Source organism: Nothobranchius furzeri, chromosome 15, assembly GCF_043380555.1.
Source record: "Nothobranchius furzeri strain GRZ-AD chromosome 15, NfurGRZ-RIMD1, whole genome shotgun sequence".
In the NCBI taxonomy this organism is placed as follows: domain Eukaryota; kingdom Metazoa; phylum Chordata; class Actinopteri; order Cyprinodontiformes; family Nothobranchiidae; genus Nothobranchius; species Nothobranchius furzeri.
Window position 1 is genome coordinate 46,632,398 of NC_091755.1, and position 20,742 is coordinate 46,653,139.

General features: G+C 49.7%; 1 protein-coding gene across 1 annotated transcript in view; it reads right to left on the minus strand.

The window, feature by feature from the left end:
- Window positions 1-20,742, minus strand: part of LOC107391501 (IQ motif and SEC7 domain-containing protein 2) — a 96,590-nt gene that overhangs the window by 5,451 nt on the left and 70,397 nt on the right. Inside the window, exons 2-10 of the mRNA XM_054746272.2 lie at window positions 4,518-4,686; window positions 4,144-4,311; window positions 3,657-3,830; window positions 3,480-3,569; window positions 2,798-3,363; window positions 1,817-2,707; window positions 1,061-1,219; window positions 280-402; window positions 34-200 (exon numbers count right to left, since the gene is read on the minus strand). Coding sequence (XP_054602247.2) covers window positions 34-200; window positions 280-402; window positions 1,061-1,219; window positions 1,817-2,707; window positions 2,798-3,363; window positions 3,480-3,569; window positions 3,657-3,830; window positions 4,144-4,311; window positions 4,518-4,686 — 2,507 coding nt within the window. The remainder of the gene's footprint in view (window positions 1-33; window positions 201-279; window positions 403-1,060; window positions 1,220-1,816; window positions 2,708-2,797; window positions 3,364-3,479; window positions 3,570-3,656; window positions 3,831-4,143; window positions 4,312-4,517; window positions 4,687-20,742) is intronic.

Below are 20,742 nucleotides of genomic sequence, written 5' to 3' on the forward strand. Positions count from 1 at the left end.
GTCACTGACAGAAGACTGGCTGGACCGGCTCACCACGCAGGTTCTTGATGAAGTCCTCCAGCTTCATCTTGCGTTCAGGCTTGACGTTGGGGCTGTACATGTCCGTGTTGAGGAGGATGATGGCGAAGGCCAGGATGAAGATTGTGTCTGGGTTCTGGAACTGGCGGATCAGTACCGGGTTGCAGACGCAGTACCTCTGGCTGCAGATGGAGAACCAAAGAGATGACATTTAGGACACATCAGCTGACCAGAACTCTGGGCTGCAGCTGAGTTTCATACCTGAAGGCCTCCACCAGCCGCTCCACCCGCTGAGCTTCTCCCTGAACTTTGATCTGAGCCTGGAACTTTCTCAGAGCTTCGTCCAGGTCCATCCCAGAGAAGTCCATCTCATCCAGGACACAACTTCCCAGAGAGAAGAACAACTCTTTTAAACGTACAGGTTTAAACTCACTTGTGTCCGACAGGAGCTAACTCATCTAGCGTTGGCAAGCTGTGGCGTCCCTCAGGGCTGAGTCTCAGGAACATGGCCAATCTCACAGCTTCTAGGAGACGGTTCCTTTTAAATCCTGACAAATCATTTTGCATCCTTAAATCCCTCCGGTCCTGTTGGGTCGGGAGTGGGTCACGGGGGCTGTGAACCAGTCCAGCTCAGATGAGTTTTGAAGATGTTTCACTTGCCGGGCTTTTCCCTTCTAACTGAAAAGTGCCGAGTAGCGGTTCTAACCGTAGACCCGTCTAGCTGTCAGATGTTTTAGGGATCGGATTAAAAACTGTCCTCAGAACTAGAACCAACCGGGTCAACCGACCCTCCCGACCCACAGAAGAGAGGGCGGAGCCTACGTTAACACAGGTGAAGTATTTTTGCATAAACCTAAAAGAACCGTTCGTTTATGTCTGTTAGGTTAGGATGATGAACATCTTTAAAAGCTGATCTAATAAAACTTTTCTGACCCGCCAGGATTTAAACTCCCCCAAACTTCAGTTTTCTAAAACTAAAATCTCTTTTTGAATTGGAAGCTGCCTTGAACGCCGGAGCAGAGACTCGGCCCGCTGCACTCACTCGAGGACGTCCTTGTTGAACTGCTGCCGGCTGCCCAGGAACTCTCCGATCATCTGCCGGCTCAGACCTTTCCTCTCCAGGATGAACCTGGCGATTCCCACCGGAGTGTCCGACACGAAGCCCTTCTCAATCAGGTACTGGATCCCCTTCTCCGGCTTCCTGCACACCAGCACAAACATGGCCTTTACTTTCATTTGCTGTTTGGCTTCTGCTCTTAAGCTAAAAACGTCCTCAGACATTTCCACTACAGAGCTCCATCTTTTGTGTTCCCAGCTAAGTGAAGAGGAGAGCCTCGTGGTCTGGTACCAGGACTCCTCTCAAACCCACTAAAGCCCTTTTCCACCGGTACCAGCTCTAGCGGTTTGAGAGCTTTTGCATTAAAATCGAGACAGAGCTCTAGTGGGGCAGCATGGTCATGTGATCTGAAATCGACACAAACACAACACAACAATGGCAGATAGGTGGCGATGTGGAACAGTCTGCTGTGTACGGGAGAGCCTGGGTGACTCCTCCCCCTAGCCAATCAGCGACAGTCTACAAGTTTTTACTCTGGCATGGTCGGACGGAACCTCACCAGTTTGTTCTTTAAAAGGGGTGTGCACCTGGCGCCTGTTACTAGTGGAAACGCCTCAGAAAACCTTTAAAAAGTCCGGAGAACTGTTGCAGAAAACGTCCTAAAGCATTAAAGGCAGCAGGTAAGGAACCCAGGAACCGGCGAGGACCGCTTCAGGAGTTTCCGGAGCCCTGTCAACTTACTTGTTGAACAGGTTGAGTCCGATGCGGTACTGCCGCCGCTGCACTACGTCATTATTGAAGGCGGGCGAGTCCCAGCTGTGGCGGCTCTCTCTCTGATACGTCTGCTTTCCCAGCGGGGCTCCTGTGATTGGCTCCCGCAGGCTGTCGCGCGACGAGGACCCGGAGCTGCAGTTGTTGACCGTGGTGTCGTCGTTGGAGTTGGTGGTGGTGGAGTTAACGCTCTCGTTGTCTCCGTCTGAGCAGAGCAGGTGGTGGTGGTGGTGGTGGAGGTGTGGGTGGTGGGCGAGGTGCTGCTGCTGGGCCTCCATGTTCTGAAGCATGGAGGAAGAGGAGGAGGACAGCGGGGAGGGAGTAAGTGGTGGTGGCACCTGTGACAGAGGTGTGAGGGGAGGAACCGGAGAGGGCAGCGGGGACGATGGGGGCTCTGGGTAAGCGTGAGGCAGGTGGTGGTAGTGATGCGGGGCGAAGTGATGCGGGTGCTGCATGTAGGGGCTGCTGGCGTGTCCGTGGTGCATGTGCAGGATGTGTGGCTGGCCGTACTGGGGGTGGTGGTGGAGGATGGTGGGGAGGTGAGGGATGGGTGAGGGGTGTGGGTGAGTGTGGGGGTGCTGGAGGGGGTAAGATGGGAGTGTCCGGGCTGACGGTATGGGCAGGGGGACGTTAGCCGGGCTACGGGTCTGCCCCTGCGCCATGGCGACCGAGCGGCTGTTTGGTTTGTGTTTGATGGTTCCTTGTGGCGAGTCGGCTTCGCTGCTTCCTTCCCCTCCTCCTCCTCGCTCCTCCTCTCCACTCTCACCCTCTTCCCTTCCCCCTCGCCCCCTTTCTCCTCCCCTGTCCACCCCCGAGGGGTCCTGTTCATACACCAGACGTCCGATTGACCCCCGTTCTGACCTGGAGACACAATTCTGTTCGTTAGCGAGAAAAAAAGTCACCAAAAAAAAAAAAAATCATCGAACGCTAAACGTCTGCAGGCGTCCTCACCTGTCACTCATGTCCACCGAACTGTCGCTGGGAGGTTCGATGGTCAGGACGGGGAGGTGTCCCCCCCCTCCTCCCCCCGCCCTCCCTCTGTACTCCCCCCGACACTCTGTACAGGGGGTGCTGCTCCTCCGGCTGGCATTGCTGCCTCCCTCCGTCTCTCTGCTGTCCTCCCTCCCCCCTGCTCCTCCTCCTCCCCCCCAGTAGTCTGTGTCTGAGCTGGAGGCAGGGCGGGACAGGGGTGAGGAGGGGAGGCAGCCATCATCCATGTAGAGGGTGACATCACTGAAGGAAGTGGCGGTGCTGTCCTCATGCATGGCTCCTCCCCTGCCTCCTTCCACCCGGCCAGCCACGCGTCGGGAGGCCGTGTTTGTGTCACGCCACCCGCACTGCCGGTAATCATCTTCATCTTCCTCCTCATCTTCCTCCCCCTCTTCCTCCTCCTCTTCCTCTTCCTCATCTCCCTCCTCATCCTCATCCTCCTCGCCTTCTCCCCCAACATCTTGTGAGTCTTCCCGTCCGGACTGGCAGGTGAGGGAGTCGTCCATGGAGTCGGCCAGAGACTTGACCTTTGGGTGATGAGGAACCCGTCAGATATCAGCCTCTATGCAGACGACACCCTGATCTATTTAACTGGGTTTCCTGGTCTTCTGCTGCCATTACTAGGTAAATAAATGGCGCCTACCTGTTTGGAGAAGGAGTCGTCTCCGGTGTCGTCTGAACCCTGTTGTCCCGCTGATCCTGGACCCTGTGGCTGCCGCTCATCAAACGAGTACTGAGCCCAGACAGAGACATTCAGCTGCTGTCAGAACAAAAGCCTCTCAGCTGATCTGGTGTTGGTTTGTGCTGCAGCACCGCATACCTGCATTCTCATGTTGGACAGGATGATGCGGCGGGTCATCCTGCTTTCCGAGGCAGAGCTTCGTAACCTCTCAAACTTTTTGTTCATGCGGTATCGTCTGAAGGCCGTCTGGATTGTCCGGGCGGCCCGCCGAGACACAAACTGCCCCCCGTACTTCCTCTCCAACATCTCCACCTGCCAGGTGGCGTCAGGGCAACCAAAAGAAGAAACATTAGTAAAAAATAAGAAACCGGATGAAGATGCCAACAGAAAAATAACTAAATGTGTTTAAAGACTAAGTTATTGTAATGTTTTACTTAATATTTATCTTTGTTATTGTTTAATTTTGTGCTTTTTGATCCTTTAAATAGCAGGTTCAAGCAAACCCCCTCTCCAGGGATGTCCTGGTCTACACGTGAGGATTCCCGGGGTTGGATTCAGGTTCTGGAACCGTTTCAGGTGTTCTGGCCTGCAGGCTGACGGACCACGACGGCGTGTCGTGTTGTACCTTCTTGTCCTGGAGGTCCGTAGAGAGCTCATAGCTGTCAGAAAGCGCCTTGCAGCGTTTGCTCTCCTCCTCCTCTTGCTTGCGGAGCGCCAGGCTGGCTGGCTGATGTCTGCTGCGCTGAGCCCAGGCGAGGCTCGCTGGGCTGGGGGGTGAGATGGGGGAGCTGCCCTGCAGCAGGAAACAAGCCAACAGTTTAGTCGTGTTTATTAAACGTTAGTCTGCTCTCAGAATGCTCAGGTGTTCGTTTGAAAACACATTCGAGAAGCAGCGGAGGGACCTTTCCAGATGCTTCAAAGTAATGATCAAAGATGTAAAGGAGGCAGAAACCAACACCACCTACTGCTGACTGCAGGGTGAGGACTGTGGGTCGGTACCTGTGTCTGTGGGCGAGAGCCTCCCAGGGGCCCACTGGTGGGGATGGGGCCGTAGGGGTCAACGGGGCTGGTGAGGGGACTGTTGCTATAGCGATGGAAGGGAGGCGGGTGGCCGAAGGATGAATCAGAAAACGCGATGGCCTCCGGACACTGAGGGTCTCCCTCCACACTGATGGAGAAGCAGAGAGAGGATGAGGAAGATGAAGGTTTCTGGTCAAACTGAAAAAAATCTAACTGAAAATAAAATATCAGCTGCAGACAAACCCGACCAAACCGGTCCGAACGGTCCAGACTAAACGCCACCAGAACCAGACAGAATCAAAGGAAACTCCACGGATTCAGGTCAAAACATACAATTTGGATCAACGGCACCAAGTCAGAAAAATGGGTCCAAAGAATGAACCGAACTGAACCAGAACCCTGTAGAACCTGCCATCCAGAGAAGATCATACCCAGCTTAACCAGAACTACATGAAACAAAACCCCGTCTGGTTCTGTTTCATCTGGATCAGCCAATGGAAACCCCGCCCACAAACCTTAACCCCGCCCACGGAAACAGAAACTCGGCCCAAACAACAAAAAGGCCCGATTACAGTAGAATAGCAACTATTGACCACGATTACTCGCTGAGTCGGGTTTGTTGCATTTAAGTCTTTTCAGAATAAAACACACTGCAGCTCGTCAAAATAAGAGAACCAACCGACGCCATTTATTCACTTCAGCTGTTCTCCGTGATCTGGTAATGGTTTTAGATTTAGAAAACCTTCAGAAACACGAACTTGGACCAGCAGCAGGTTGTCTAACGTGTGTTTACAGACACGTTTTAACTGGAGAATAGCAGAAGTTGGTGTTTTTGAGGAGATGCAGTGACGGGGTCAGGTCAGCAGGGGGCAGAGTTGAGCTGCTTAACAAAACAGAAAAGCTGCAAACAAAAGAGTCTGTTTGTGTTTTCATTCTTAACTTTTTAAAACACCAGAAGACTCAAGAGAGTTTGGCTTTGGGATGGGCAGGAAGTGTGCATCGATAGGATGGCACGGCAAAATAAAAGCATGCCAGCAGATATACGAGACTTTTACGTTGGTTTTGTGATTATAGAGAAAGTCTAAATTTGAAACACAAATTAAGTTAAAGACAGATTTCCATCACATCATTTGAAACTCCGCCCACAGCTCTAGTTGCTCCACCCTCCATAGACGGCACCGATACATGATCAATCTGTTTATTGATGAGTCGCAGACCTGCTGACTGAGTTTGAAGAGGAGGAGAAACCTGCGTGGCGGCCATCATCAACGAGGCTCTTTAATGTTAATCTGAGACACCGTGAAGCTGGCAGGGATGCTAACGTGGGCACACACACACACACACACACACACACACACACACACACACACACACACACACACACACACACACACACACACACACACACACACACACACACACACACACACAGTCACATGGGGGTGAGTCATGGCAACAGCAGTGTGTGTGTGTGTGTGTGAATGTGTGTGTATGTGTGTGTGTGTGTGTGTGTGTGTGTGTGTGTGTTATGTATGTGACGAGCTCAGCATGAAATTGTGTGTTTGTGTGTGTGTTTCTAATACTATCTTTGAAGAGACCGCACTGAGTTCTGAACATTTTGTAAAGATGGGTCAGAACTTCTGACCCGGTACCACGGTCTCAGCATCAGCTCCTCGGATTTAAGTGAATCTTCCAAAATCTCACTCAGAGGTCAACGACTGCCACGGTGGTTCCAATTTGCCGAGTCCAGAATTGGTCCGTAATCATCATCATCATTGTTATTATTATTATTATTGTTATTATTATTATTATTATTATTATTATTATTATTGTTGTTATTATTATCATTAATATTATTATTCATCCATTTTCATCCGCTTATCCAGAGTCGGGTCGTGGGGGCAGTAGCCTAAGGCGAGAGGCCCAGACTTCCCTCTCCCCAGCCCCTTGGGCCAGCTCCTTCGGGGGAATCCCGAGGCGTTCCCTGGCCAGGTGAGAGACATAGTCCCTCCAGTGTGGCCTGGGTCTACCTTTAGGTCTCCTCCTAGTTGGACGTGCCCGGAAAACCTCACCAGGGAGGCATCCAGGAGGCATCCTGACCAGATGCCCGAGCCACCTCAACTGGCTCCTCTCAATGTGGAGGAGCAGCGGGTCTACTCCGAGCCCCTCCCGAATGACTGAGCTTCTCACCCTATCTTTAAAGGAGAGCCCAGCCACTCTTCAGAGAAAACTCATTTCGGCCGCTTGTATCCGCGATCTCTTTCTTTCAGTTGCCACCCACAGCTCGTGACCATAGGTGAGGGTAGGAACGTAGATCGACCGGTAAATCGAGAGCTTTACCTTCTGACTCAGCTCTCTCTTCACCACAACAGACCGGTACAACGCCCGCATCACTGCAGATGCAGCACCAATCCACCTATCGATCTCACGCTCCAGTTTTCCCTCACTCATGAACAAGACCCTGAGATACTTAAACTCCTCCACTCGGGGCAGGACCTCATCCCTGACCCGGAGAAGGCATTCTACCATTTTCTGAATCAAGACCATGGTCTCAGATTTAGAGGAGTTGATTCTCATCCCAGCTGCTTCACACTCGGCTGCGAACCCCTCCAGCGAAAGCTGAAGATCACGTTCTGATGAAGCCAACAGGTCCACATCATCTGCAAAAAGCAGAGACCTGATCCTCAGGCCACCAAAACGGATGCCCTCCACACCTTGGCTGCACCTAGAAATCCTGTCCATAAAGGTTATGAACAGAATCGGTGTCAAAGGACAGCCTTGGCGGAGTCCAACTCTCACTGGGAACAAGCCTGACTTACTGCCGGCTATGCGCACCAACCTCTGACACCGGTCATACAGGGACCTAACAGCCCGTTTCATTGAAAGGGGGACTCACGTTTCCTCTTTGGGCGGTGCCCGGCCACCAGACATTCACCAACGTACCCCAACTCCAGAGGGGGGCTCTGGTGACCCGCGTCCGGGCGAGGGAACACTGTTTCCATTTGTCTTGTTCTTCAAAAGGTGTCGTTATTATCTTCATCATCATCATCATCATTATTATTATCATTGTTATTATTAATATTATTATAATTATTTTAATAATAATAATAATAATCATTATTATTAATATTAATATTATTATTATTGTTATTATTAATATTATTATAATTACTTAATAATAATCGTTATTATTATTAATATTAATATTATATTATCATTGTTATTATTATTAATATATTATAATTATTTTAATAATAATAATTATTATTCTTAATATTATTATTATTATTATTATTGTTATTATTATTGCTATTATAAATAATATTATTTTCATTATTATTAATATTATTTTGTACCCAAGAAAGAACGAAGGCAGTAGACGTGTTGCACTGCTGTTAGCCAATCAGACAGCATATGCTTGCATATCATGAATATTAATGAGTAGCACTTATATCCCTGCCCCCCAAACCTCTTTTCTCTGAAACAGGAGCGCCAGAGCTTTTTTTCCACAAATGAGTCACATGATGATCGTTAAAGTAAAAATACCACGAAGCACGTCCAGCTTCAGTGTAACGCCCGTGAAACCTCGAGAAAGGCATTCTGGGTAGCGACACCTTGCAGCTTCACCTCCAGCACCTGAAGCTGAGCCAGATGCAGGGGAGGTGCGTTTGATTTATGCCCCCCCCCCCCCCCCCCCCCGCAGCCTCCTTTGGCAGAGCGCCTCTCATCGAGGTCACTCGGTAAACTTCAGGTGACCTCTGCATGAAAACTCCATCAGTGTTTCTGCTCCTTTAGAGGGTTGTGGACTTCATTCCAACTCTTCCTATAATAAATGCAGCATAAATAAATAAATAAATAAATAAATAAATAAGTGATAATTATTTTACAGACACCGTACCACAAGCATCCTCGTGTTTGTGATTTAGCCCCGCCCCCTTGGGGCTCTGCAGCTCAGGTGGACGTCCCAACAGGAACATCATGCAGGTTAAAGCGGGTGTTCTGATGTCTTTGATCACATCCGTGTCTCTGCATCTGTTCATCCATCCGTTCCTCCCGCTCTTCCTTCTCCTCCTCCTCACTGGAGTCAGACTGGGATTCCAGCCTCATCTCACTGGGAGTCACTTCCTGTCCGTTGTGACCGTCACATTAAAACCCGGACTCCAGATGCTGTCTGCCTTTATTTTGACGCCTCTGAAGACAGACTTCTGGTTCCTGTTGACCGCTCGTCTGTCTTTAGTCGGCTGCCCGGTGTCCTGCAGACGTCCGTTTGAAGCTTTTCTGCTGCCGGTTCTGCCGGTTCTGGGCTCTTTGTCGGATCCGGTCACTTACTAATGGCCTAATGACTACCTGCAGCACAAAGGCAGCATACGTGTGGAACCAGGATGGGGTCCAGCCCAGCGGAGGGTTTTGTGCCGTCGCTGCGGCTGAATGAATTCCTGGGAATGTTGGAAACCTTTTCAGCTCTGACCTCGTCCCCGCCCACAGGAGAACACCGCAGGGAGCCTGAAAGCTTGCAGGTGGAGGCGGTGCAGAAGAACAGCGGGTGGTCTGCTCTGACGGCTTAAGTACCGCCGCCGTTAGACGAGAAGTCTCTTATGAAATCTCATTTGCATTCAGAAATTCAAACGGTTGATTTAGTTGGCGATGTCCTTCAGGCTGCTGGAAGCTCTGACGAACCCAGAATATTATTCAGATCACCCAAACCGTTCAGAGTCAGAGGTTACTCGTGAGGAGGCGTGGACAGAGGGGTCAGCGGGGTTGAGAGGAGACGGCGAGGACGTCTACCGGATCAGCAGTTCTGCTCGGGTCCAGCTCTCTGACCCGCAGCAGCTCGAGCCGAGCCCGGCGGTCCGAAGGTTTTAATCACGACTCTTAAACGAAGCTAACAGTTTCATCAGAAGGTTTTAATCCTGGCGCACATGTCCCCTGTGGGCCTCCGTAGCCTCCAGCTATCAGACTCCAGACTTTATAAACTGGAGCGAGTCCGACGTGGGAACTTTGATTTATCAACCTCGGAACACACACACACACAAGCACACACACACACACACACGCACACACACACACACACACACACACACGCACACACACACACACACACTCACACACACACACACACGGTCATTGTGTGTGTGTCTTTCATAATTAATAATGTGTGTGTGTGTGATTAACGGCTGAGCCGGGTAACACATTAGTCTGTGATGCTTCATCAGTCTCCGCTGTGCACGTGAAACAAGGCACGTGCACGGCCGAGCTAGCGTCCTATAAGAGCCACTCATCCTCCATGCTCAGAACTACACAGCAGGAGAACCAAGATCAACAGAAATGTTAAAGCTGCCGACAGTAAAACATCTGTGTCGCCATGGTTACCACCGACAGCTCATTTAAATCTTCCAATTGAAACGGTAATCAACGAGATCAGAACTCCAGTCCGGTCCTGCAAGGTCCAGCTTCCCGTGACCCGTCTAGACTCTGGATTACATTTCTACTGGGAAGTCTACTTGAGGTGGGCGGGGCTACAAGACCTGGTTGTTGTACAGCTCCCAAACAGCAGATCACACATTTTCTGACGGAATAAAGTGATTTAATCTAAAACTTGAACTCACAAAATCACATTATTAATGTCTGATTAGGCCGCCAACAGTTTCAGCCAATCACACGGCTGCCCTGACCCATCACCTGATCCACCGCCGCTCCAAACAGGAAGTGAAGCTGCTTTCACTCCTCATGTCTCCATCAAACCCAGCGGAACCATCGGACCTGCTGCTGCTTTTCCGGTTTTCTCTTCTTGTTTCTCTTTTGGACTTTAAACGTAAACATGTTGGTTTCCACCTTCTCAGAGCATCAGTCGTGTTCTCAGATCCCGTAAAGCTCTCCGACGCGCTGATCAACGTGCTGCAGGAGGAGTTTCGGGACAGATTGTTCCATAAGTGATGAGACGTTCTCTCTCCGCTGCTGGTCTACTGGATGGAACTGGTTACTCCTGACAACCAGAACCAGCTCCATCTTTAGAGTCTTTGACTGTTTGTCTTGATGGTAAAATCCACTTCCTGTTTTCTCTAAACTGCTGAATAAATGTTTGATTCCTGGTAGATAAATAGTTGATTGGAGCCTGGTTGTGGAGGATTTCGCAGACACCCGTCCAGTAATGAGTGTGGGTTTGAGTCCGACTGGCACTGCCATCCCCGGAGCCATGCTGCTGGCGAGGCTAAAAATAAATTCAGCAGCAAAGAGGCTCCTCGTTTTTCTTACAGTCCCTGAAAAACAACGGCGGTGCTGACAGATTCTTTGGGTCTGAGGAACCAGAACCAACCAACGGGTTTACAGTCTGGATCATTTCACTGGTTCTGGTTCCAGCTGGAGCGCCACTCTGGATCATGTTTTGTGTTTGGCTTCAGTAAGTGACTTCCTGCCACCCGACGGCGATCTCACTCGTCCATCAGGAGGCAGAAACAAGAGTCGGTCTCTTAAAACGGTTAAATCCGTTCAGAGTAACGACGCGGCGGCGGGTCGACTTCAGGACGTCGTCATCATTTGGCCCCCGCCCCCCCAGGATGAGTCATGGCTGTGAAGGTGAGTATGAAGGAGGCAGGAGCCCCGGCGACTCAACAGGAAGTGACGTCGGTGAAACTCAACACAGATCGGTTCCGTCTGCTGCTCTCGTCCAGGTTTCAAACCCGAGACCGTTTCTGCGCCTCAGCCTGATGGAGGCTTCAGGGAGGCGTCCCACGTGCACGCTCGACAACAGCAGCATCAGCCTTAACCCTTCGGGTGGCGGGCTACGCACCTGGTACATGTTCACCTTCATTTCTAATCGATGCATGAAAACATAAATCAAATGACACGAGGAGGTCTGTGGAGCGGGAGGCTTTTCATCTGAAGAGGAGAACCCTGAACACAGACCATAATAAACAGTCCACTGCTCCTATTTAGACGAGCCGTTGTGTGTTTTTTGCTGAGTAATCATGTTACATAACCATGATTTCAGTTCATGCTGATGACATCAGTGATGGAGCGGCCCCGCTGGTGACATCAGCTTCATCAGCGACCTCCAGCAGCTCCGCCTCCAGAGGAACCCCTCTGAGACGGTTCCACCCCCACGTTCCTCCATCTTCCCCACAAACCCAACAGGAACAACAGAAACAAGGTAAAAGTCTTCTGCCTCCTGGATGCACTCGGCACTCAGTGTCGCCATGGCAACCGCATCACTTCCTGTGAATGCCAAACAAGCTCGGCAAAGGTGAGTGTTTGCTTTGTGGGCTTCGTGAATATTAAACCTGGGAGGAGCGGCGATGAGCTGAGGTTCTGGACGTGAGCCCGAAGCAGAAGAACCTGACCTGGGGCAGAACCAGCACCAAGATGGAACCAGCCCATCGCCGATCAGACGGACGGTTTGTGTGACGGTCTCTTTGTAAAACGTTTTGTTTTATGTTTTATTTCCCTGATATGATATTTTTGTTTGTTAGAATAATAAAATGAGGCCAAATCAACGATAAAAAGATGTAATTGTTTCACATATTTAACAAAAAATACACCAAGAATTTGTTCAACAGATTATTTAACGCTCTAGTCAACGTTTGCGCATCCCATCATGCTGCCTGGGACATCAGCCCATGGTAGCTTACCCCTAATGTATATATATGTATGTATATATGTATATACATATATATACACTGTATGTATATATATGTGTGTGTGTGTGTGTGTAATATACACAACAAAAATATAAACGCAACACCTTTGTTTCTGCTCCGATTTTTCATGAGATGGACTTAAAGATCTAAAATTCATTCCAGATACACAATATTACCATTTCTCTCAAACATTGTTCACAAATCAGTCTAAATGTGTGATAGTGAGCACTTCTGCTTTCCTGAGATAATCCATCCCACCTCACAGGTGTGCCACATCAAGACGGTGATCTGACATCATGAGTAGTGCACAGGTGTACCTTATACTGCCCAATATAATGGCATGTGTCGCCACATTGGAGACAGGAACAAGCGCTATTCTGCCAAAGTTTCATAATCAGGGAACATTTTCTGAGTGACAAGTCTCGCTTCAGTCAGAGGAATCTTCCCGCATGCGCTCTGGTTCTGCGACGCGCTCCAAGCCCCTCTCCACATCCTCAGCTCGCTGTGCACCTTATGTAGTACAAGCTGACAGCGAGCTGCGCTGAGCAGTGTCCAGCTCAGATGTTCAGATGGGAATCTTTTCTTGAGTGATTTAGCTACATCTGCGATGTGTGAAGAATAAAGTGTCAGTTCGTCTGCATGCGTCGGGGAAATTCTTTCTATTCTTTCTCCGTCAAAATAAACGGTCAAATACGGGAACTGTCCGGTCAACACAAGCCCTGCTTTTAACTGTTCTGTTTTCTTGTGAAAATTGTTGCAAAGAGATATAATTTAACGTGATTAACACCAGAGCCAGGCGCACTGCGCCGTTATCTCCGTCGCTGTAAACGAGTGAAAAACAAAATGATCGGATCCTTTTCTGACCTTCCCCACCTACAAAGTTTAATTACAACAATCAAACGTGACAGAGCCTGGATTTGTATTCTGAACAGTCTAAACATGTTTTAAAAAGAAACGTGTGACAAAAGTGGCACCTGCTCAGTAAAACCACCAACAGGGTGAAAAATATCTAAATATTGTCGGCAGAGACGGGCTACAACTTCTGGATCCACTTTATCTAAATCATTTTATTGATTATCGTCTTATGAAAGATAACTTTGACGTACACGAGTGACCGGTACCGGCTGCTGTCACCTGTTGTGAGCAGCGCTCTGCTGTCTGAGGGTGGGCCCCGCCCACAACGCCGCGGCTGCTGTGGCTCCCAGTGTTTTCTTTACTGTGGGAAACGGGTAATAATGGCTCTTTGATGGGAACAGGTTGCCGACTCCTGGTCTATGTCTATGCAGGACAATAAAGTTTTGAGGTTTTATAATTACTTCTGGGGGCAGAGTTGCAATGACATGTGCACTGCGTTGCCCTAGCGCCAATTTGGAACAGAAAAGGTGGACAGGGATGCAGTCTCCCATGGCAACGCGGCCTTATGGGCGAGGCCAGACTCGGGGAGGTCGAGGAAACTGACGGACGACCACAAGAGGGAGGAGGCGTGACCCCAGAGTAGGAGACTGAGTGGAGGACAGACGGATCGGAGCTTCGCTCGTTTCCAACCCTCATCTCAAGCTGTGAGAAGTGGATCATCGCTGAAACAAGATCCTGCGCACGCGTGGATCGTTCCTCCTCCGTGTGGAATCCGGGCTCAGCCTGACGGGAAACGGGAGGAGCTTCATCAGCTGAGAGCGGAGCTGCTGCTCCTGATTAAAGGTGTGGTTTACACATTTACCTACAACACCTCCCGGAAGGAAAACATAACCCCGTCGACCTGGGAACTCCTGGGAATCCCCAAAGAGGGAGCTGGGATGTTTTGAGCTGACCTCAACGGGTGGACGGACACGTAACACGATCTAAAACGGAACCGTTATTATTCCTGTATGAGTCGCTGATGATGATTTATCTCTGCCTAAAAGGGAAACACGTTATTAATTCTGTCTTCTACAGTTTTCGTCATCAAAAGGCTTTAATGTGTCGCTTTAACTGAATCTACTGGGAGAACTGGGATGTGTTTCACCAGTTTGGATTACAGAGTCTCCTCCATGGATAACACACATGAAGAAAGTCCAGTTCTCGGTGCAGATGCTGTTTCCTCCGTATCATTTGCATCGTTTTGTCTGCTTCGTCAACAGATTCTGGGCGTTGCTAAAAATAATGACTCCCTCTGTCTTCTGTCGCAAAGCTGCACCAGCGCCAGACCCCCCCCCCCCCCCCCCACCTGCAGCAGAGCGGGCTGAGTCTTCAGCAGAGTCTCTGCAGGTCACCGGCTGCACACGCTGCTGCAGGAAGCAACGACACGGCGGCAGAGGGACGCCGAGATCCAAAACACGGCTCAGATTGTGCTGATGAGGGGGCGTTGGCCGGAACGAGGGAGCGCATGGATGGAGGAGGAGAAGGTGAAACATTTAGAAACACTAATGAGAGGAGGAGGACCGAATGACAGAGTGATGAAGAAAAGCTGTAGCTGCACGGGTCCACGGGGCTTAAAGGAGGAGATAAAAACAGATGACAGGATGAATGAGGAGGAGGAGATCAAAAAATTAGGATGTCGCCTTGAGGAGTGAAGTAAATAATGACAAAGAGGAGGACAAGGATGAGAAAGGACTGCAGATAAAACAGAAGGGAGGAGAGGCAGGATAATAACACTGAGGAATGTGGTCGGACGTGGTGATGAAGAGGAGGAGAGATCAGAGGTCTGAGAGGAAGAGCTGCTCAAACAACAAGAAATGAGGGAGGAGAAGTTTAGAAGGGCTGGATGTGAACAGTGTTCCATCCGTCCTCCAGCTGCTACTCATCTTCATCCCTCATGCAACCTTCCTCACAGAAGACTCCTTTCCGTCCCTCTGAGCCCGCAGAGCGCCACAAACAGGAGACTGTTGATGGTCCATTATATGAGTAAATGGCTTGCCACACTTTCTGTAAAAGGTGTTTTTCCATTGGACACCGGTTGTCCACATCAACACCAAGTGTTAGCATTAGCAAATGCTAGTGTTAGCATTAGCAATGCTAACACTAGCGTGTCTTGTAGCTCCTTATCCTGGTTTGTGTTTCAGCTACTAAAGAGAAAATATTCTTTCTTACTTCTCAGTTTGTTCACATAAAAAACAGGCGAGCAGTGAAGAAGCCCAATGTGTGTGTGTGTGTGTGTGTGTGTGTGTGTGTGTGTGTGTGTGTGTGTGTGTGTGTGTGTGTGTTCATCTATTTGAATGGTAAATGGCCTAGGGTCCCCCCAAGGTGCTTTACAACTAACCAGTCCTTCACCTTGGTGGTGATGAGGCGGACTGTGGCCACAGCCGCCCTGGGGCGCACCGACAGAGGCGAGGCTGCCGACCCTAACCCAAGGACACAATGACTGATGGGATGTGAACCTGCAACCCTGCCGCTGTCGGTGTGCTCTGGGCAGCTGTGGCTTAGCACCACCAGCGTGTGAACGTGCAAGAAGCAGGTTCAAGGCTCACACCTCGCCGTCGTAATGAACTCAGCCACACCTGACTTGTGCATCTGGCTGTGTGAAATCTACAAACAGGTGACAGGATGGACCGGATCTGGCCCCCGGGCCACCACTTGATTCAGTACTTAATAATTCTACATGATACTGTCTCAAATGATCAGTTTAAGAGTTTTATTTAGTGGAAAACTTTAAAAAACATGAAAACTGAACAAATTTTCTGTTTTTATGTCCCAGAACTAAAGAGACGACAGGTGTGTGAACGGGACACATCTCAGCGTCAAAACCACTAAATAAACTCAGATTCCCGTCCGGGAGGTCGGGTTCCTCCGTCTGAGTGACGCTAAACGTTCCTCTCATCTGATTGGTTAGTTCTGGGCGTCATGATGTTTCACCTGAAACCCGATTCAGTCATTCTCCTCTCACTAAGTCACCAGCTTCCTGCTCCTCCAGGGAGTCAGCAGACAACACACACACACACACACACACACACACACACACACACACACACACACACGATTCTCAGCTCTATTTCAGAGCTGAGATGTCGGGATGCTTTCAGCAGTGATTCTCGGTAGAAACAGAAAATAGACGCGACTGATTATTAATCCTTAAATCAGGAGTCGGTCAGCTGTTTCTCTCAGGTGTCAAAGGTCAACCTGTGGCTCTTTAGTTTGTCTGGATTTCCAGAATCCAGTTTAGCCAACCAGGTGGAGGTTCCTGCCAGCTCCATCACCTGGTTTGAGTTGAAACTAAAGTCAGGTGTGGGGTTAACTTGTTTTTATGAATTCATTTCACTTCCTGGTTTGTATTCATGGTTCTGGACGGGGATGGTCGATGAGCAGGATTTATGTTTGTTTTGGCTGCATGTTGACGATTCGGGACTTTAGTGAATTTATTTCAGAACCTTTAGAACCTGCATGTAACAGAACCCAGGTTGGTTCTGGTTCCAGGTTTGGAATCTCAACTGCTTTCCCGTTTCTGACCCACTTTGGGTCTCTGAAGCTGTAGCCAACTGGAAGGTACCAGTAGAATGGGCCGTGGGTCGGCTGACCGCTCCCTGCGGGAGCGTTTCATCTGAACGCCGTGTTGGAATTCTGGACTCTGAGCGGATGTAAACAGAGCCACCTGCTCCGTCAGCAGAGAGGAGGAGTGAAAACATTTGGGCTGCAGAGACGACGTTCCGGGCTTCAGGAAGTGAAGCCGCCTCGGGCCGAACGTCCCGGGAGCATTCAGATGAACTCCGTTCAGCGGGAGTTCAGAGCTGAGCGGGAATAAAATCTGTTGTCAGGAAGATTTGTTCCAAATATTCCCGTTGCCTTTACTCCCGGAGCCGGAACGGCCGGGTGCCTCCCACCCGAGAAGACGTCTTCTGTAGGACATCTCCAGGTGTTCTCAGTCTCCTCATCTCTGGGTTCACTTGGGGCAATAAGGGTTATAATTGCATGACAAATAATGAAATGATTAGATTCACAATAATGTCAGCTGATAATCCCGGAACACCTCCAGATTTACAGGTTTACTGTACTTTTGTAATCTGTTCAGTAATTCATGTTCCAATCTGATATGAGGAATAAAACCAGCTGAGCTGGCTGGCCGGTCGGTTAAAGGGATGATGTGTGCTCCTTACACAAACCTGTGTGTGTGTGTGTGTGTGTGTGTGTGTGTGTGTGTGTGTGTGTGTGTGTGTGTGTGTGTGTGTGTGTGTGTGTGTGTGTGTGTGTGTGTGTGTGTGTGTGTGTCCAGTAACGACGTCTGAGCTCATTTGTACCTGCAGTCGGAGGGCTGGCGGGTGTTAATCCCCAGCTGTGGAAGGCTGACTGTTGTCGTCCTGCTCTGCTAATTATTTTCTCAACACATTTAAACACACACACACACACACACACACACACACATGCACGCACACACACGCACGCACACACGCGCACGCACACACACGCACACACACACGAGCACCTTCTGGTGGCTCGGTTCTTCTGGGGGTGTTTGAAACCCACCAAATGCTGCAGAGCACAGGCCTCTGATTAATCGTGCTCACAGCGGCTCGAGCCGCGGTCGGAGTTTTGTGTATTCGAGCCGGTTTCCATCGTTCTGCGGTGACGATGCTGGAAGTTTGAACAGATCTGAGCTGAACGCACCCTGAGCGGCCATCATCCACCCACAGCCCTCCTCCACACAGGGGGAGCCTTCTGCTGCATCACGCCTCAGTCTGAAGCAGAAAAGACGAATCAGAACCCGAAACTGAGCTGAGATTAAACTCTTCGGTCGGAACCAAAGCGTCTCAGAAAAAGCAGCAACACGAGATTTTTGTTTTAATCCAAACAGCAACAGAGGCTGGAGGAGTTTCCGCATCAGAGAATCAGGTCGATGCTTACAGGTGATGTTTGATCAGAAGTAGGATTGAGTAGAAACACAGATCCAGGTAGGTGGCGGCTCCTGCGCGGCCGACGGTAAAACGACATCAAAATCTCACATTTTAGTTCCTGAACATCTAGAAAGATCCGCGTCTCGGACACAACGCCGAACTAAAACCAAAGGTTTAGCGCTGGTTAACATAATCTAGACAGATAGAAATGTTAATGCTGCTGTTGACCATCAGGGTCGCCATGGTAACAGCCTACCTGTGCCCCTCAGACAACAGCTGAGCTGAGACAGGATCACAGAGAAGTGAAACCCGTTTTAGTTTATTACTAATCTTAATATTTAGGATCGTTTAGACTCTACCTTCTTTCTGACTCGGACCTTTTATTCTAATTAGCGGCGTTAATCCGGTGGCGGGACAAACTGGGATCAGCTGATGTGATGTAGGTGCCGCCGTCGTGAGAAAAACCCAGACTCAGACATCCCATCGTGCCGTGGTCCGATGTGGTCCACGTAGGAACTTTATGTAATAATCTAGAAGAAGAGAGGTAACCTGATTTTGTTTACATCAGATTAAATTATAAACGTCGTCTCTGAAGGCTTCACATCTTCAGCCCCAGAAGCTCACAGATCAGGAGGATGAAGGAGAGGTGGAGATGAGGAGGTGACCTGTCCTCCAACTCCACCTTCCTCCATCCTGGAGGTCTGAACCTCTGGGCTTGTGGGTCTGATGAAGATGAGGAGTCTTCCTCCTGAAAGCAAGGAGGTGGGTCAGAAACTGCTGGGAGGTTTCCAGGCAACCGGCGCGCTCCTCTCCGCTGAGATTAAAGCAACAATGCAGCTGAGTCAACTCCTTCAGCCCGAGTGACTCAGAACCTGCCTCCTCTTCCTCGGCTCTCCCACCGACGAGCGGAGAGCTGATGAAGAGCCGCGCTGCCGGGGGAGGAGGCCGAGATCCCACCTGGACCACACATCTGGATTCACGCCGTCTGGTCCTAGCAGAACTCCACCGGGACCGGGTCGACGGCGAAGTGACATCACAAACAGCTGATTCATGCTGTTCCTCCATGTTTTACCTCCATGTTGGAACCTGTTCCCAAACTCCCATTCAAACATTTTCCATTGTTGTTTAAGAGTTTGGGGGATTTTTTCCAGTTAACTTTTAAAATTTCTGTTTTTCACCAATTTCATAAATAATATAGAATTAATAATAATGATGATGATCTTTATTGTTGTTTTTGCTCTCCCACAGACATTTATGAATCTAATAGATGATAAATAATGGAGGGAGTTGGTGATTAATAGTCAGATGGATCGACTCTAGAACAAACCTCCAATTATTCTCCTCCTGACAGCTTTAATAAATCTGCTCTCAGACGTGTTGTTGGGAAATCGAAGGTTTTTGTTCGCAGCTCCGACAGCAAAAGGCTGAAAACAGCAGATTTCTGTGGTGACACTTTGTTATATTCTCACATCTCAAAACGTCCCTCAGCGTGTCTCTGAGAGCGTCTCCAAGAGTATCTCTGAGCGTCTCCGAGAGCGTCTCCGAGAATATCTCTGAGCGTCTCTGAGCGTGTCTCTGAGAGCGTCTCCGAGAGTATCTCTGAGTCTCTGAGAGCGTCTCCGAGAGTATCTCTGAGCGTCTCTGAAAGCGTCTCCGAGAATATCTCTGAGCGTCTCTGAGCGTGTCTCTGAGAGCGTCTCCGAGAGTATCTCTGAGCGTCTCCGAGAGCGTCTCTGAGAGCGTCTCTGAGCGTCTCTGAGCGCGTCTCTGAGCGCGTCTCTGAGCCTCTGAGAGCGTCTCTGTTGGGAGACCTGTGGTTCTGCCGGGTCAGAGGTCAACTCCTCAGCTGTTTCATAATCATTGAACTTATATAGCGCTTGTTTAAGACACTCAAAGCCGCTTTCACACACTCTCACATTCACACACTGCTAGTGATGGTAAGCTACTTGTAGCCACAGCCACCCTGGGGGGGTCTGACAGAGGCGAGGCTGCCATTTGGCGCCGTCGGCCCCTCTGACCACCACTAACACAGGCAAGTTGGGTGAAGTGTCTTGCCCAAGGACAAAACAGCAGGATACCCCTGGCGGGAGCTGGAATCGAACCCATGACCCTCCGATCATGAGGCGACCCGCTCTACCACCTGAGCTGCTGCTCCTCCAAAGACAAAAATATCTAATCTGTGATAAAAAACTGAAAAATCTAAATAAACAATAATTCAGAGTTTTGAATCGTTATTCCAACCGGACCGGAACAGAGGTTCTGATCAACCAAAGGTTCTGGAAAAGCACCAGGGATGCAAGTAGACCACAGGTTTTCCACAGTAAATAAAGACCCAGAACCAGAACCAGAACTGGACCACCTGGGTTCTCTGCTCAATTCCTCAGACAGGAAGAAGAGTTCTCTTCCTCCTCCATCGGGTCAGAACTTCAGTCCCATGTAACCAATCAGTGCTTCCATACACCTGCAGACCAGAACACTGACTCGACCAGTGGTGAGGGCCCCGTCCAGCAGGTGTTCCTCTGCTCCAGCACACCTGGTGCTAGTCAGCAGGTGATGCCGGGGAGCTGGAGCATGAGGCATCTAGAACCTGCGGACCGGGACCAGCGCTGGAGAGCTTAACCGGATTACCCAGAACCATCAGACCAAAAACACCCCATAATAACCTCGGTCAGAATCACAGATGAAAGTTTTCAGCTTCTCACAAAACTGGAGAAACCAGCAGAACCTGTTATTCAGAGCAAACCTGGAGATCAGACCGACCAGACCCACCGG